General features: G+C 43.7%; 1 protein-coding gene across 8 annotated transcripts in view; it reads right to left on the bottom strand.

Moving 5' to 3' along the window:
* Positions 1-19,261, bottom strand: part of LOC120553524 (DENN domain-containing protein 5B-like) — an 89,378-nt gene that overhangs the window by 13,014 nt on the left and 57,103 nt on the right. For 4 of the 8 annotated variants that reach the window (XM_039792044.1, XM_039792041.1, XM_039792043.1 and 1 more), the window contains 11 exons: positions 12,717-12,904; positions 10,337-10,927; positions 8,655-8,886; positions 5,485-5,635; positions 4,522-4,612; positions 4,117-4,227; positions 2,602-2,733; positions 1,936-2,088; positions 1,603-1,684; positions 1,400-1,481; positions 425-553 (listed from right to left, as the gene is read on the bottom strand). In XM_039792044.1, the coding sequence (XP_039647978.1) occupies positions 425-553; positions 1,400-1,481; positions 1,603-1,684; positions 1,936-2,088; positions 2,602-2,733; positions 4,117-4,227; positions 4,522-4,612; positions 5,485-5,635; positions 8,655-8,886; positions 10,337-10,927; positions 12,717-12,904 (1,942 nt within the window). The remainder of the gene's footprint in view (positions 1-424; positions 554-1,399; positions 1,482-1,602; positions 1,685-1,935; positions 2,089-2,601; positions 2,734-4,116; positions 4,228-4,521; positions 4,613-5,484; positions 5,636-8,654; positions 8,887-10,336; positions 10,928-12,716; positions 12,905-19,261) is intronic. The other 4 variants (XM_039792045.1, XM_039792048.1, XM_039792046.1 and 1 more) reach the window with 2 other exon arrangements.

Raw genomic sequence — 19,261 nt, 5'->3', positions numbered from 1 at the left:
GAGGACAACACTGAAAAGCTTACTTGGGCAGCCACACAAAAGGTAAAGTTTATGCTTCATCTGGAGTATTTCCAAACTGTATTTTTCACTTTCACAAGAGAAAAGACTTCAAAAGATGAAGACAAATTAGTTGGTTTGGCAAATACACGTCTGGTCCGATAAAGAGCAGCCATTTTCAACAAGATGGAAGAGAAAAATTAGCACCTACAGAAGAAATGCAACTATCGAGTCCATAAGCTTTAATGTCAGAAATGTCTATGTCTTCACACCTTTGATAGAATATTCATTTTGTTTGGGTTTTCACATTGGTGTGATTGGTCTTTTGGAACATGCAATGATCCTAGTATGCATCAATCTCTCCTATCAAAAACACAAAGCGAGTGTGTGTGCGAGTGTGTGAGTGTGGTCGATCATGTGTGCTCACTTGGTTAAGGCTTGTCGAGACAGCAGCTGTTTGAGGTGTTGAGAGAGCAGCTTCTTCTCGAGGGACAGACGGATCCAGGCCCTCGCTCGTCCCACATCTGTCTTTATCTCGGACATACTCTGGATGTGCCTGAGGAGACAGACAACGGAGGGACAGAAGATAGATGAACGCTCATAAAAAACAGGCACACCCTCATCACTCGGATGTTCAGAGACTCTCGGGAGTTGAGTGAACTACTGTAATTTAGCTTTTGGTGTGACCACTTCCGTTAACCTGCCTCTTCTGCTTTGACTTCAGTTAGTGTGTGTGTGTATGAGCTGCCTGTCCTCGTCTCTGTGTCACTGTAGTAAAGAGAAGGATTGCTGGTCCAGGTCCTTACCAGCTCATTTACACTTTGCTCGAAGCTCTTTCATTTACTGCACGTAATATTTACTATATGTTATGTACTTAAGTACTGCATCTCCTGCCTACTGTATATGCAAAACTTCTTTCATAACCTGTCTGTCCTGGAGGAGGAATTCCTTATGTGTTGCAAGCTTCCTCTTCAGGTCAAATTTAACCCGTTTTTCAAAATGTCAATATCAGAAATATGGCTTTCTTTTTAACTACCAAATTTGGATGATTCCATACATCGCGCCTCGCAAATACAACAAAAGATAGGATCTCTACTTTCATTGACTTTTGGGTGTTTTATAAAAAAAAAAAAAAAAGAGCATTTGGGAAAAAAAAAAAATGTTTCAAAACCAGACTGAACATTGACATTTACCCTTCTGTAATTATCTTTCCTTTAATATGAGTCTAAATAATTCATAATTTCTGCTTTTTTTAACTCAAGCATTTTGTATAATTTTCTATAAATTACGTTTATTGACCATGAATTCCAAAAATAAGTGTAAAAATGGTAATAAGTTGATGTCAGTGGTAGTGCATACAATCTCTTTGATTAGTTGTTTATGTAATTAAATAATGAGATACCTCATATCCTGTATGAGAGACACACGTAGAGATGGCATCGCTAAGAAACCTTCAGACTTCCTCCTCTCAGGAACTTGTGACACTGTTGAGATTAAATACAGGATATGATGGCTTTGCAATCAGAAATGTGTGTTGACAATGCAGGACAGACTGTGTGTGTGTGTGTGTGTGTGTGTGTGTGTGTGTGTGTGTGTGTGTGTTACCTGGCGACTCTGCCTGCTGCTGCTCAAGCTTCTCCTCTCTGGCCTGGTAGTGCAGCAGGTGGGACCACAGGGCCGACTTCCCCTGAGAAGTGACAAGTGTGTGTCAGAGGACCAAAATCACCCACACCCACACCCACACACAAACCTTAATGCATTCAATGATGAAGGGAAAGATTATACACATAAGTGGATTTATCAGGCAATAACCTCTTACCCTCAATATCCAATATGGTCATACAAACCTGATTAATCGCAATGGTGGGTGCGTGCCATCCGATTGCTTTTATAAATCTGTTTAAGAAAATGTGTGTGTGTGTGTGTGTGTTTGCTGACCTGTTTGACCTGCAGCCCATGGCTCCAGATCCTCTCCAGCAGGTCACACAGGCTGGCGATCAGAGTGTTCTCCTCCAGTCCGGTGATGTTGGCCTCACCGTGGCCCAGCTCCACCGCCTCCCGGCCCATCTTCTCCACCAGCATGCGCTTTGTCTGAACACACACACGAACAAAACACACACACACAAACACACACAAACACACACAAACACACACAAACACACACACACACACACACACACACACACACACACACACACACACACACACACACACACACACACACACACACACACACACACACACACAGTTGAAGAATGCCAGTTTACTCGGAGAGAGACTAGAGAATGTTTGATCTGGGAGTGGGCTTTGTCTGATGTCAAAGCATGTTTGAAGTGAATGACCTCATTCGGGGGTGCTACGATTAATGATCTACATATTTTTGTTTCTAAGATGGGAAGTCTTCGTCTGATGTTCCTAGAACTTGAAGGAAAGCCATTTTATGACATCTAATGGTGATGCGACATGAGTGATGAGCTTTGTCTCTCACTGCATGCATTGTCCATGAGAGATGATACCACTTCGAGCATGTGTGTGTGAATGGCTGTACTAATGAGTCGCAGGTTGTCTCTAGGTAGAGGGACGCGCTGTGCTCGGATTTTTCACCTTCATGCGACACTCCTTGAGCAGCCCCTCCACAAACTTCCAGTTGGTCTGGGCGATGACGGCGGGAGACAGATCAGACAGTTTGGGCTGTCGAAGGTTCTTCCCCAGGCTGCGGGCCTCCTGCATGTATTTCTGAAGATCAGAACAGAAGCAATTTGTGAGCTCTGGAGAACATGTCCTCTAATTACAACACAGCAATTAAGAGAAATGGATGGTTTTTAATGCACGCACGCTAAAAGGTCGAGGCATTAAACCTCAGCGCGCGCACACACACACGCCTGCTGCGAATTAACTATTTGGCAAAAACACTCGCTTCCACCTACACAGATTTTTATTTTTATTTTTTTTAAATCAGCTGTTGCCATTTTTTTTTTTTTTTAAAGTGACAAGCTATGACAATCAACACTTCAAAGGATGTACATCACGTGTGTCGAACTCAATGTCTGAGAAAGCCACAAATAAACTGTCTGGCCCTAGGTGTGATTCTCATTTTCCAGTGTGGCCCTTAGTGAAAATGAGTTGGACGCCCCTTGATGTACATGTATGTGCGTTAAGAGGAAAGGGTGTGACACAGGAAAGGAGTGTTTTGGGGAGTGTTGGGAGGTGAGCTGGGTTTCCACTGAAGCTGTAGGGGAAGTAAGTATTTCCACAATGTTTCATATCTCAGACTGTGTCCTTGAAAGAAGAACTTTCCATCTGCTCTGCTCTGGTTTTTGTTTGGTTTTTCAGCTCAGAAAATGTCTAAGGGCCTTTTCACACGGTGACATTTTAGGCTGAAATCAGTCCATTTCACTGCAATTTCTACCATCAGCAGATTTGCCCATGGAGGTGGAGAAAATGTGTGCAGTGCTTTTAGGAAGAGTTAGGGCCCTATCTTGTACCCGGCGAAGTGCAGTACAGCGCAAAGCCCGACGCAGGTGTCTGCCAGTTTAAGACAAAGTTGTCAATTTCCCGTCCAGCACCCACGACGTTTAAATAGCAAATGCACCTGCGCCCATGAGTGTGCTGGTCTTACAGGGAGGTGTGTTCAGGTGCATTCTGGGCGTATTGCTATCTTGAGGGAAACCAACAAAAACCTGGTCTAAAGTCAATAACGCAGCATTTCATTGTTATTTTAACAGCAAATTAGTAAAATACGCATGCACACTATGCTTGTTACACACACAGCACACAAACATGCAAAAGATTTAAAATAAGTTTGACTCCTTATGTTTCTAAATCAAACCCCACTTTTGATACTCTCTTTAGGTTTAGCATATTACCATTCAGATATACATTCAGTAATGAGGGTTTGACAGAAAACCAACGCATGCATGTAATCCATGACCTCACGCAGTGATATCAGCCTCAATGTTTACGGTTCACTCTCTTCACACCATAATCAGAGCTGGATTATGCAGTTAATGCAAACAGAACATCCCACTGCCTCAGTGAGAGTATACGGTATGGGGTGGAGGTAGGGGGTGGAGGGGTCTGAAAGCACAAGTCCACAACACAGGCAGCTCCTCCACATACCAGACAGGACGCAGAGGCAGATTTTTTAGGCGGTTTGATAGGCGGAGGGGACGCTTTGTCCCACTCCCAAAACGCCATGGAGTTCTGCAGGACCAGACAGCCCTCCACCTGCTGAGGAGGAGGAGGACGAGGAGGAGGAAGAGGGGTTCCCCCCGACCGACGGGCACAGAGGACACACGAGCAGACAGAAGGGGACAGAAACAAAAGAGAAGGATGGAAAAGAAAACAGAAGGCAGCATGCACATGAAGTCTCCAAAATGAACAAAGAAAGCTCAAACAGAAACAAACGCCATGAGACATACAGAGAAAATAAAGCCATGCTTTTAAACTACATGATGTTAGAGAACAGAGGAGGGGGAGAGGGCATTCAGAGGGCAGGTTATGGCTGGGAAGAGATTCTTCTACCTCTTTCAGGTCGTTGTCAAGGGCCAGATGCTCTGTTTGTTGTCTGTGACGGTCTTTCCTTCGTTGAGCTGTCGCCGTCCTATGAGACCACCTGCAGTTCCGACAATATGGAATTAAATTAGACTAGTTCAAAACCTATTTGAAAGCCCTTATTTGAAATTACTAACACATTGCCATTCACAGAAACGGTCTACCTCTGAGCGACCCATCTGTTTGACCAATAGTTCGACATTAAAGCATATATTAAGCGTCATTGTTTTTTTTTCTAAGAGACATACGAGAAGATTGTCATCAAAATCATGTCTGTGTGGAAGGGTACACAGCTGGAGTCAGGACGCGGCTAGCCTAGCTTAGCATACAGACTGGTGGCAGGGGGAACAAGTGAAAAGTAAGCAGACCAGAGGCTTAAGGGCTGGCCATAAACCGCATCCCTGCTTTCCGTTCAACTGGGGACCTTTACTGGAATTACTGGAATTGTTGGGTCTTTGTAAATGATAGAGTGTGGTCTAGACCTGTCTAGATCTGTAAAGTGTCTCGAGGTAACTCTTGTTATGATTAGATACTATAAATAAAATTGAATTGAACCTTTGCTGCATGTCATTCCCTATCTCTCTCTCTCTTTTCCTCTCTCTGCTGTCAACTGTCCAATAAAGGTTAGACCTTTCACAATTTAGCGTACAGTATAGTTCCTAAAACTATTACTTTATGTATTAAAAAAAGGTTTTCTTTTCTTTTGTCACAATACTCCCTGTTTTTTTTCTTCCTTTTTTTGGTGTAACTGTTTCCCTGCAGACAGACAGCCACATGGACAGAATAATCAAATAAATAGAAAGTGAGGATTTTCAGTCAATGCCCTAAGCGTGACCCATGAAGCCCAGCCAGCCTGTAACGTGTTGGTGTTAAGTGCTGACTTCAGCTGCTGGTTTCATGTGTGGATTGCAGCCAAGGTGGAAGTCGACTCACTTGTTATTGGTCGGCCCCGCGTTGAGCACGTCAGCCTGCAGTTTGGGGAAGAATCCCTGCGCGTATTTGCCCTGACCGATCTTCATGTCCAGCAGGTGGGGGTGGATGGCGGTGTGGTCGATCTTCATCAGTCGCTGCTCAATGGCCTGAGCTGTGGGGGGGCGGGGGGAGGGGGGGGGAGACAGACAGAATCCACTCAGATTTTTGTTTGACTTGAATAAGATCTAATCAGAGTAAGCACTGAACTGAATGTACCCTTGTGGAGGAGTCCAGCTATAGTCACAGTACTGAAGGGAATTTGACACCGATGCACTGGATCCACCTTAATCTAAATATCTTGGGTTTTCACAACATTTAGTGACTCATGCAGTGGTCCAGCTGCTTCATCACACGTGTCACTGTCAGTTTCATTTACAGCTGATTATTGGAAGAAAACTTTATATTGGGAAATAATACATTGAGGGCATCTTTATGTATTAGAGTGGAATGCCACTGATTTTGACTTCAGGATCAGTTTACGGACACGTGATGAAAAGTACTATAAACCTGTGAAAACCGTTGTATAATGTCTTCTGTGGCTCTCGGGGTATGGTAGTTCTTAGTTTTGTCCATATGATGACACGGTATAACATTGCACTTACCAATGAGTCAGGTGGGACAGCTATTACTTGTGGAAATACACAGTAGTAGTATAAATACTTTAACATTTTGACAAATATATTTGCTTTCTTTCCAAAATAAGATGGAAAATCTCAACAACCTCATGTCGGTAGGTTAAAGTTGGGCTAATCAATAGTTTTCCTTCTAACCCATAGATCATTTACACCACCTCTGTAGTTCCAGTCCTATGAAGGGTTTTAGCATCTTTTAGTTCATGTTTTTTGGTTTTATGGCGTCTCACATCTCTCATCAACCTCGTTGTCACTACCCGATGTGAGTTGAGTGCAGATGTGAGTTGCGCATGCTCAGATTTAAACGGTTTACGGCATAACGCCACGGGATCCGGATCCTGCTGCATTGTGAAATCCATAAAATAACTTTTCTCATGACAAACAATAACAGAAGATGGAAATAACTTCAAAAATGTTTTAGCTATCTATGATTGTTTGATTGCTAACGTTAGCTCAAAACGCCATTCAAGTGACAGCCTTTGTTGTGTTTGATTGCTAACTTGTAGCCAGCTGTGAAGGAACTCCGTTATGTAGGTCCATTTTTATTGTATTGACATTACAGAAGTCTCTCGTTAGCAGGTTCTTGGAAGCTACTTCAGCCTCTAATCTAGAACTGACATCAGGGATCATGCCGTGAAAATGCGTTGCCTTACGCTAAATAATAAATGACTGCTATGTAATGTACCCATCTCATTATTCTGTGGCTAACAGCAAAACAGATCTGCGTGAAATCTGGTCGTTGTCGCAAAGTGACGCATGCGCAACTCACATCTGCACTCGACTCACATCGGGTAGTGACACTCGTATCCAACCGCAGCAGGCAGCGCAGTACACTACCTGCTCAGCAGACAAAATTAGCAACTAGCTGGTGAACATAGTGGAGCATTTAGCAACTAAAAAGCCAAATATATACTTATCAGGAGTTGGTAGAGACCCAAAACCAGAGCTAAAAATATTGTGAACATTGCACCTACAGTATGTTTGGCCGACGGCAAGAAACGCGGCTCCAAATGAATGCTAAGGTTGCTCCGTGCTTGATGTTAGCTAACACCTTAGCCGTAACATGGTTTAAGGGGATTATACAATATTGTCATTAGAGCTTGTTTCATTGTCCCCAAGTGGCCAAAAATCTGTTAATGCAACAGCTTTACATGTGTTGGTAGGCATATGGTTTTACCTTTGGACAGAGCCAGGCTAGCTGTTTCCTGTAGCTTCCAGGCTTTAAGCTTAGCTAGGCTAACCATATCATGGCTCCAGTATTTATATCTACACACAAGGAGATGTGGTTCACAAATAGCAGTATTCAAGCAGTTAGAATGAGTGAGAGATATTTGGTTCGGCTAATCAACCACAATATTTAGTCTACTTAGTCATTTCTGACATCACTGCTAAAACCTTATGTTTATTTTTTGTTCAACATTAAAATCTTCCCAGTGTACATTAGGTCAGATATGTATTTTCCATATTCCCTTTTCCCTCTCTAAACAGTTCATATATTAGCTATTGCTAGTTTTCTCAGTTGGTTTAGTTAGCTACACCTGGCAGTTAGTGTGTGTAAATATATAATAACAATTCACTCACAACTAATTTCTACATAATGACACATTTTGTGGTGCTACCTATTTTAATTAAGCGATGCATGAATCTCCACGTAGTAAACACTTGTGTCATGACTTGAACTGACGAACAGCTTGTGCAACCTGCTGCAGCTCTGTTCTGACAGTGATATCAATCTTCTGATCCCACTCGCATGTTCACACACACCTTCCCCTTTGATTTTAAATACACAAGTCAACCTATAATCCTGCTCTTTTCCAGTTTTATAAACATCGGTAACCCACAAACAGACACAGGTGGCCTCACCAGTCTGAGTCAGTCCTGAGTCTGACCTCCTGCCTCACACTGCACATTCAGCCCCAATTAAAGGCTTAACGAAGGGAAACCCAAGCAGCACTAATTGAGAAAGAAAAAAAAGCCTGAACAAACACTCTTGCATTAAGACGGTGTCAGAGGGTATGTGGTTGTGCTTATGTAGGAGAGGGAGAGAGAGAGAGAGAGAGAGAGAGTGAGAGAGTGAGTGATGGAGTGTTTGCTGTGTTGGGATGTAGAGAAATGAGAAGTGTGGTTTTCTGGTCACTGGGGAGGGCTGAGCTGCTTCCAGACGATAGATGACAGATAAAGAGGGGAAGGAGAACTGGAGAAGAGGGCAGAGAGAAGGATGCAGCGTTCATGTGTGTTTTTCAAGTGCATGGCACAGTGCAATCCTGTTTGACCTCGGCTAATGGACGATTGGTAGGCTTTGAAGGACGGACAGGCATGTACAGCATGCTGATCAATAATCTGCCAATTCAAACCACTACCATTCTGATTCTCTCTCCCTGTGGATAGGTCTCTCCAACCACTTTTATTCTAATCTTAATTGTGTTTCAAGTTTAATTGTGTGGAATAAACCTCACTCGAACACGGTTGAGCAGTAACACCTCTTCCTGCTGAGCTTACCAGACTCCTTGAGGATGGAGCACCTCTGGTAGCTGGAGGATCGGTGGCTGGGCGCGCGGACGTTGTAGAGGCGGGCCTTGTCGATGCGAGCGTCGAAGACGCGGAGCAGCGGCTCCTTCTCCTCCCACTGGGACATGATCTTGTTGTCGATGAAGGTGGCAAACATCTGTGTCTCGATGAAGTGGGAGAGGAAGGGCAGGTAGGGCTCTGGCTGGTCCGACAGGAACGAGGCCTGGAGCAGGCATGAGCACGGAGATACAGAAATATATATTTACTGTCAATTTACAAATATTAAAGATGTGCTACTATCATTAAAATCGTATTATAATCATCATGTAAGCCTTAATCTTCTATTCTGTGTTATGTTCCTGTTGTTGCAGGATATTTGAAATACCAAACATTGCTAACATTTATAAAATATACTACTGCAAAAGGTCAATTTAGAAATGACAGCCTGTCCCAAATAAAATCCTTGTACCAATATTCATCTATTCATAGCTGTGCAGGAGATGGCATTTCACAAGGGAAACCTACTGCATGTAGTTTAAACACTGTCATTTACGATCCCTACAATGCTCTGAATGCAGGTCACGAATAATCACACAGGCACATAACATTTCTACCTGAATTTCCTTTCCAGTGTTAGACACAATCCAATTTCACCCTCAGAATAATTCAGATGACCATGTGGCAGTTCTCTCTTTACACTCTGTGCAGCATGGGCACAGTGGGCTAGATTTATCAAGCCGTTTGCGCCTGTTTCCAGGCGCTAATTGGTCGCAAAGACGGACGTAACCGATGCGGCATATTTACAAACAGGGCGCACTTGGGTAGAATCGCAGATTATCTGCCGCATGAGCGAGAAGAGACAAGTTGCGCTTTCAATATGCGTTCGTGGGAGGGTCGTGGGGAAAGTGGGAGTTCCACCCAAAAAGGTGGGAGGATAAGCGCAAAGTGCGCCTAATTATATATTCCGTGGTATTTACAAAGACTGTCAGTAAGAGCGCGCCTCTATTCTGCGGGGGAAATTCTCCACCTCTTTAAAGCAGGTCTAAACCAGCCGCAGTCGAGTTTCCTCGTAGACCTTTATGCCGCTGGTGAAATGGCAACAGTAATTTGAGCAAGACGAAGACATAGGCGAGGCTGAAAATATTTTTAACAGAAGAATCACACTTTGTCAGTGAACACAACATCATTTAGCGTTACAGATCAAGCAGACATGCAATATTAGAGTTACTGGAAGAAATCAAAGATGAAATTGAATCTCCCACTCAGCGTTCACGTCCCATTCCAGCAGTTGTTAAACTCCTCGCTACATTACAAATATTGGCATCAGGATCATTTCAAACAGTCATAGCATCAGCAGTGGGAATATCGCAGTCTGCACTCAGCCGTATCATAGCACCAGTACCGCTTTGTTACAGCGCAATTTACGGTATAGTGGGCGGAGAAAGACGCTGATTGCCTGATGGGTGTCAGGGTTGATAAATACTACGCAAAATGTGGAAGCATAGCGTGCGAACTTACCGAACTCGCATAAACACACACAGCGCAAACTGCGCTAGTGTTAGTAAATCAGGCCCAGTGTGTCTTAGAAAGAAGCCTCTCTTTGCACTAAGAAGAGCATATCCTGCACCTGAAAGAAGTCATTTTTTTCTATTTTTTGTGCTTGATTTCGTCACCTTGTCGAAGTTGTGCATCTGCTCCCTATTGGTGAGCCAGGACTCCAGGTCCGGGGCGCTCTGGATGACAAAGGCTTCGTAGTCAGCAAACATGGTGGTGAAGCGGCTGGCGAACACCTCCCTCAGCTGGACGTTCAACTTGGCATTCCTAAGCTCCTCCTCTTCAGCTGCTGTCCGGCCTCCTTGCCCCTCTGTGCCCTGAGCTTTGACTCCGGCCCTCAGGGCGTCCACGCGGGCCACTGTCACCCCGGTGCGTTTTGTCAGCGCTTGCAGTCTTTCCAGGGTGGCGTTTCCCTGCAGCAGCTCCAGCACAGCCAGCTCCTCCACCGCGAGGTTTCCGTTGCGCCCGTCGTCCTCCAGCTGCCGGAGAGCCACAGTCTTACGCTCCCTGCCAGGGGTGGACGGGGTGCTGCCGGGAGCGCTGCTGGGACTGGTGCGGGTCCGTGGTGGGGCCCCGGTGTTGGCAGAAAGGCCAAAACTCAGCAGCACCTCGCCGAGCTCCTGGATTAACTCGGTCTTATTGGGGAACTGTGGAAAGTCCTCTGGAAGCTCGATGTAGTGGTTGTCAATGTCTACAAAACACAGGTTGGCCTGGGGACAGGGAAAGATATTAATATTACAACAGTACAGCTCAGGATTGGACAATGCTACCTATAAAGTGATATTACTGACATTTTTGTTACCAAAAAAATAAATCAAATACTCTGTCACAGACAGAAGATGTGTAAGTGTAGAAGAAACAGGCGTATGGGTGAGCGCAGGGAGCTGGGACAGGTATTATCAGGAGGCATATGAGGGACAGATTGGATTTAGGAGGTTTGATGGAGGTTGGGAGATGTAGAGAATGTAGGTCAGCGAGTGATTGATAATCCCGCATTGTCAGAGATCAACCTAAATTTGACATAATGGAGTTAGCATGACACCCTCATATGGGATTAAAATAAGACTTGATCATTCTCAAAACCACAGAAATAGGAAATCACTGAGGTACACATGCCAGACAACACAGATTTCTGGAAAATGCCACCACACATATCGCAAACCTTTTTATCTCTAGAAAGGTTGCCAAGGTTTGGATCTGAGCCCACTAGACTTGTTCATTTACAAGAAGAGAAAAGAGATAGAAAAGACCTGGGTTGAAGAATAGGGTTCAGAAAGGCAAACCTTGTCTGGCATTTATTCCCCACTTACAGTATATCCATAGTTCGCTTTTTTTTTATTATAATGTCCTCTCTGCTGTGCTTTAAGCCATTCTTTCATCATCAGCCCATTTCTAGGTCACAGCCACTTCAAAGGATCATTCAGAAACACAGAGAGATTCACTAGTGTAAGCAGGCAGGGGGACCCCGTATGGGGGAGGAGGAGGGGAGGCGAGGCAGACGGGCTCGTGGGTGCTCCGCGGCAGCATCCTGCGCTGGCTGGGATAATTAGCATGCATACAGAATGCGGCGGATTAACGTGCACTGGGAGCCGGGGATGTAAGCAAAGCCGGAAGCCGGCGAGCCTGGATGTTTCCGCTTTGTTAGGGCCTTATCTCGCTTTAACACATGAAAACACACACACACACACACACGCGTACATTAACTGTAACCCTGCTTTGGGCTAAATACTGGTTTATATCCAGTGCACAGTCACCTTCTCACTGTCTGACAGTGTTGGGGCTGAAATAAAAAGGCAAGAAGAATGAAGAGACTGAAAACCACTTCAGACTTACTTTGCCTTGAGGTGCATTTGTAGACCAACAATAGGTAAATCCCTGTCCCTGTCCTGTGTGTGTGTGTGTGTGTGTGTGTGTGTGTGTGTGTGTGTGTTGTGTGTGTGTTGGAGGTGTTTAGAACAGAGAGCTGCAATTTCCTGGCTCTATCAACAGGAGCCTGGTAGTGTGTGTGTGTGTGTGTGTGTGTGTGTGTGTGTGTGTGTGTGTGTGTGTGTGTGTGTGTGTGTGGTGGAGGTGTTTAGAACAGAGAGCTGCAATTTCCTGGCTCTATCAACAGGAGCCTGGTAGTCTGTGTGTCTGTGTGTGTGTGTGTGTGTGTGGGGGGTGTTACTGTTGTTCAGTGTTGGCCTTGGACATTGTATTGTCAGCACTGCAGTCAGCTTTTGCATGCAAACACTTACTGTCCTTGCTTTCCTATATTTGTGGGAACCTTCCACTGTAGTTTTTACACTTACCGAACCTTACTTATTTTGAGCCTAAATGACCACAAAAAACCCACAGGCATTAAACCTGAGTCCCAAGTCCAGAGTCCTAATGTTGCCATTCACACTTGCATTTCTTGACCACGACCTGAAGCCCAGAGAAAGCCAAGGCTGACAACCCCACTTTAACACTTATTAACCCGAGGGCATGGAGGTAACAATCCACAGGTTGGCCGTGTACCTCCTGAGGAAGCTCCAGTTTGGAGCGGTCTGTGCCCTCTTTTGACTGCAGGCCCATCAGGTAGGGAACAGGAGCATCCAGGAAGTGAAGGAGAGAGGCCGGCAGGATGGGAACGTAGACATGCTGCCACTGGAAGGGAAACAGCAGGGTGGTGATGCCCTCGGCCACCGTCATCAATCGCTGGTAGTCTGACAGAAGGAGAAAGAACAGTATGGGGGAGTTTTTTTAATGATAGAATTTAAAGAAAAAGACAACAATGACTCATATTCAGGTTATTATTATAGGTCTGTCTGCCTCTCCTCCCCCTCCACCACTTCCACTACCTCCTATAACAATAGTTATGTACTGACTGTCCACTGGCCCACTGTTTACTGCTTACACTGTTTACAGGCTATATTAGCCCATATGCACAACCCCCTCCCTTCACTATTGGACTTATACATCCCTTGGTACATTCATGTGGAGTTTTTATTTAGTTTATTTAGCATGTTTTCTTGTCCGTATCATTCATGTGGATGTGTTGATTTTTTTTAGTTATGTGATCATCCTGTTTATGATGTATGTGTAAGTTGTGTGTGATGTAATTAAGCTACTGGGACCTTGAATTTCCCCTTGGATATCAATAAAGTATCTATCTATCTATCTATCTATCTATCTATAGAGTGTGGTCTAGACCTACTCTATCTGTAAAGTTCTCGAGATAACTTATGTTATGATTTGATACTATAAATAAAATTGAATTGAAATTGAATTGAATCTATCTATCTATCTATCTATCTATCTATCAATCACACAAAAGTATTGTAAAATTGTATATGAAAGTACGTTTTTTTCAATGAACTCTTCAAACATGTAAGGATGAGTTTATTGCACAATACAGACTCTTGAAGTGAGTAGAGGCGAGGGAATGGGGGAGAAAGAGTAAGAGGTTTATGAAATACATATATATTGAGAGTATTGAAGTGCGAGAGGCTTTAATCAAGTCAAATCATTCTGTTGGATTCTTTTCAATCATGTTCTTGTGTGTGTGTGTGTGTGTGTGTGTGTGTGTGTGTGTGTGTGTGTGTGTGTGTGTGTGTGTGTGTGTGTGTGTGTGTGTGTGTGTGTGTGTGTGTGTGAGAGAGAGAGAGAGAGAGTATTGCCTCTGTTCCCTAAAACAGATTAAGGTTAGTGGTTGCAGGCTGGCTCTCGTATTGAGTTCAGTTTCATCAGACGTTATTGTGATGGCCAGAGTGAAAAGCCTGCAGGACCTCGAGGAAAGGAGAGAAAAAAAATAAATAAATCGAAGAATAAAACATCAGGGAGTCCTACCCCCTCCCCCTTTCTCATTTCATTTAATTCCGTCTAGTTCAGTCAGTGCCCTTCTGTCTGCCTGTGCACATATGGAATCTGTGCACTTTCATTGAAAATGCATTAGGCTCACCAGTGCCTTAACCACTGACCACACCGATTTATATTCAACAGGAGAACCCCGACGAGAAACAGCTGCTAGTGGTCCCCCTAATACTGTATCTGAAGTCTCTTTTATATAGACCTTAGTGGTCCCCTAATACTGTATCTGAAGTCTCTTTTATATAGACCTTAGTGGTCCCCTAATACTGTATCTGAAGTCTCTTTTATATAGGCCTTAGTGGTCCCACTAATACTGTATCTGAAGTCTCTTTTATATAGACCTTAGTGGTCCCCTAATACTGTATCTGAAGTCTCTTTTATATAGGCCTTAGTGGTCCCCTAATACTGTATCTGAAGTCTCTTTTATATAGGCCTTAGTGGTCCCCTAATACTGTATCTGAAGTCTCTTTTATATAGGCCTTAGTGGTCCCCCTAATACTGTATCTGAAGTCTCTTTTATATAGACCTTAGTGGTCCCCTAATACTGTATCTGAAGTCTCTTTTATATAGGCCTTAGTGGTCCCCTAATACTGTATCTGAAGTCTCTTTTATATAGGCCTTAGTGGTCCCCTAATACTGTATCTGAGGTCTCTTTTATATAGGCCTTAGTGGTCCCCTAATACTGTATCTGAAGTCTCTTTTATATAGACCTTAGTGGTCCCCTAATACTGTATCTGAAGTCTCTTTTAATGAGCCTTAGTGGTCCCCTAATACTGTATCTGAAGTCTCTTTTATATAGGCCTTAGTGGTCCCCTAATACTGTATCTGAAGTCTCTTTTATATAGACCTTAGTGGTCCCCTAATACTGTATCTGAAGTCTCTTTTATATAGGCCTTAGTGGTCCCCTAATACTGTATCTGAGGTCTCTTTTATATAGACCTTAGTGGTCCCCTAATACTGTATCTGAAGTCTCTTTTATATAGACCTTAGTGGTCCCCTAATACTGTGTCTGAAGTCTCTTTTATATAGACCTTAGTGGTCCCCTAATACTGTATCTGAAGTCTCTTTTATATAGACCTTAGTGGTCCCCTAATACTGTATCTGAAGTCTCTTTTATATAGACCTTAGTGGTCCCCTAATACTGTATCTGAAGTCTTTTTTATATAGACCTTAGTGGTCCCCTAATACTGTATCTGAAGTCTCTTTTATATAGACCTTAGTGGTCCCCTAATACTGTATCTGAAGTCTCTTTTATATAGACCTTAGTGGTCCCCTAATACTGTATCTGAAGTCTTTTTATATAGACCTTAGTGGTCCCCTAATACTGTATCTGAAGTCTCTTTTATATAGACCTTAGTGGTCCCCTAATACTGTATCTGAAGTCTCTTTTATATAGACCTTAGTGGTCCCCTAATACTGTACCTGAAGTCTCTTTTATATAGACCTTAGTGGTCCCCTAATACTGTATCTGAAGTCTCTTTCCCAAAATTCAGCCTTGGTGCAGAATTACAGCCACTAGAGCCAGTCCCACAAAGAGCTTTCCTTAGGATGTGCCATTTCTGTGTATGTAGCTATTGAGGAGAAAGAGGGGAGGGGGGCAAGGTGGAGTGTGGGGTGGGGCCTTGACCAACTGCCACTTTGCCTCGTTTGAACGCCATGATGTCTCTCTCTCTCATGGGTGGGCCAAATTCTCTGGGGGGGCAAAGCAGAGAAAGGGGAGGTAACCTTGCTCCTTATGACCTCATAAGGAGAAGATTCCAGATCGACCCATCTGAGCTTTCATTTTCTCAAAGGCAGAGCAGGATACCCAGGGCTCGGTTTACACCTATCACCATTTCTAGCCACTGGGGGACCATAGGCAGGCTGGGGGAACTCATATTAATGTTAAAAAAACTCATAAAGGGACATTTTCATGCCATGGGACCTTTAAACAGACACTTAAAAATGCAGCACTCTGATGATCAGCTCTAATAAATAAAAGCAGGGTAACCACACACACACACTAATGAGGATTACCAAATCAGGGATGAAGACAGGCAAACAGGCATGTTGTGACAGGAAGATAGAAAGTGTTCGTGTATGTAAGTGTGTGAAATTTAACCACATCGCTTTGTTTTTTTGTTGCCATAACCAAATTCCAAGATACTTTCCCACAGTATTCACATTTACGCAACATGTTCTTTAGCAACTGTAGCAACAACTCTTTTATGTTGGGTTGGTAAATCTAATGACATTAGTAATCTCACCTTTGACCATCTGTAAACGCTCACTGCACACTGTCCTTTATCTAACTGTATTCATTCAAAAGATTCAACCACTACGTCACATAACAGCTGCGCTAAATGGCAGGGGCCATTTGACATTAAAGGCTCTACTCGCTTTTCTGTTTTAGTCAAGCTAGTGGTGTGGCTCTGTGGATGGCATGGTCTGCTGGTTGGTTTGGACTGGAATATCTCAACAACTATTGGATGGGATGCCATGATATTTTGTACATACATTCATGTTAACCAAAGGACGACCCTGTCTCCGTTTGTATACTACCAATGTGCAAATAGCTGCTTGGATTACATTACTTTTTTTTATCAACACATATGCCGAAAATATCAGCAAAGTGGTCCAATTCTCATCCTGAACATTCAATCACAACACATTCCATCTGCTTGTGGCAGATTAAAGCATGATTCACGTTTTTAGCCATTTTAGCGGCGGCTGTTCATCGGTCTCCAATCCTGAAATGTCTCAGTGACTCTTTAGCAACGACATTCATATTCCCCTCAGGATGAATTGTATTCATTTAAGTAATCTCAAATTTTCATTGATTCTATGATTATGACAACATACCTGCAAATCTAAAGACGTTCCCATCAGCTGACTTTTCATTTCATTTGAACCACAAAACGTTACACACATACAACACAAAGAAGATTCTCCAGTCAGAACTATCCCACATCTATTTGTGTGTGTGTGTGTGTGTGTGTGTGTGGGGGCTTTAGTTGTGATGGTTAAGGTTAGGGTAAGGGGCTAGGGAATGCTTATGTCAATGACAGGTCCCCCACAAAGATAGTGCCACAAACCTGTGTGTGCGTGTGTGTTTGTGTGTGTGCGCTGTATGTTTAAGTCTGTATTTGCTTTCTCTCAAGTCTGGACAGGTTCAACGTTTCTCCCACACACACATACCCCCCCGTGGGAAACACAGCGAAGGAGTCTGACTAAAACACTCTGGCTTCTTTGAACCTGTTACATGAAATCCTTTCCTGCCAGTTCCTTCATGCTCACATCACACCAGGATAAGTTTTAGCCTCAGTATCTCAGCTGGCTTCATTAACACTTCGCTGTTACAACCTGACGTGTCTCCAAAAGTGCTTCTCCTTAGCGACGCTCTTTACACAACTCATAAATCACACCCCTCATTCCTTTCCTCGCCGTGAAAAACATCAAAGCTGACACAAAGCGAGGCCTCACGGGGAAAAACGAGACGATGATGAGGACAGGATCTAACAGTGACTGATTTGATTTTCTCCTGATGCTGAACTGAGTTGAACCAATTCATCTTCCTTCGTTTTTTGTTCCTGATAGAAATAGCTATGGGTGTTCCTTTAAAAAGGGCCGATTCATCTCTGACAACACCTTCCGCATCGGCAAGAAAAACTCCCTTTGAAATATGACAAAGTGCAGGCTCCTGTGATGGATGAGCAAGCATGCAATGATATGAAAAAGCAACAAATCTAATATGGCATCTAAGTGTAGCGCTGCAGAAAGCCCCGGCAGAGACAGGGCTAGAGGATGCTAGAAAAAACAGGACAGGACATGTCGAGTCATTGTGAAACTGTAAACTGTGCTTTAGGGACTGATAAACACCGGCAGCTCAGTCTCGCAAAGGAAGAAGTGAGCTGTCTGTGGTAACCAGCTGACATGAGTTCAGCTGCACCGTGATTACGTTGGGACATAATGACAGTCAGAAAATTACTGTATGGAGGGAAAATTTGAAATAAATCAAAAGAGGCTTAGAGAAGCATCTCATCCCATGCCAAATCAAGGAAATAAGAAATCACTAATGCAGTGTGAAAACTGCTCAACTGACCTGGAAGGAAACACACAAACAGAGCACCAAAATGGTTGAACACAAGACACAATAAACAGTCAACAAAATTGAGGATTTAATCAAGAAGAGCACTGACACGGAAGTCATGGGCAAAGTGACTCTGTGACAGTTCGAAACGACGAGGCGATACGAGTGTGTCCTAGAGCGTTTCCAGTGCGACTGTCAAGAAAGGTTAGTACAATTTGGGCAGAAAGTTGATGTGACGGTAAAGGGTTGGTTCACCCAATCCCAATGACCATCGCCTCGACTAATGAATTTCCTGGAGGAAACGCTGCATCTGCTGCTATAACAGCCTTCACTCTTCTGATTCCAGGCCTTCCACCAGATTATGGAACCCGGCAGCAAGGATTGGCTCCCATTCAGTCACAAAGGCATTGATGGTTCCACACGGCAAACTGTCTGCAACGATTATACTCCTGTTCACACCTACGCTCTCTTTACAACTCATTAGACAGCGTGTGTTCTGTTGTTTTCTTCTCCGCGTGTCCTTTCTCTCTCGGCTTTCCGATGCATTGGCTATGTGTATGCAGATGGGTGTTTGAAGAAGATAGGAAAGGAAGTGATTGGGTCAGGTGCACTAAAGAAAGAGCAGCTGAAAATTGCAATCGTTTAACATTTTCAGAAGCAAACTCATGGCCCGCCATCAGCCACAATTACAGTATGTGATTGTGGAGGTTTGAGAGTGTGGAGGGTAAGAAGTGAGTACCATGCAGCAGGCTTTGGTGAGGTAGGCCACTGATGTCGGGTGATAAGGCCGTTTTCAAAATGCACAGCGATGGGGGTGCCTTATTAATCAGTGCTGCCTTGCACAATCCAAAATACGCAAGGGCACATTCCTGATAAATGACATTTACATTACATGTCATTTAGCTGATGCTTTTATCCAAAGCGACTTACAATTGCTATATATGTCAGAGGTCGCACACCTCTGGAGCAACTAGGGGTTAAGTGTCTTGCTCAGGGACACAGTGGTTGATGTATCGCAGTGGGAATCGAACCCTGGTCTCCCACACAAAAGGCATATGTCATGTCCACTGCGCCACGACCACCCCAAATGACTGTATTAACAGTTTATTTGTACTATTGTACTGATTTTTATGATGAAAGATAC

This window comes from Perca fluviatilis, chromosome 23 (assembly GCF_010015445.1).
Source record: "Perca fluviatilis chromosome 23, GENO_Pfluv_1.0, whole genome shotgun sequence".
NCBI classification, from domain to species: domain Eukaryota; kingdom Metazoa; phylum Chordata; class Actinopteri; order Perciformes; family Percidae; genus Perca; species Perca fluviatilis.
The sequence above is the reverse complement of the archived record's forward strand: the minus strand, read 5'-3'. Positions and strand labels throughout refer to the sequence as shown.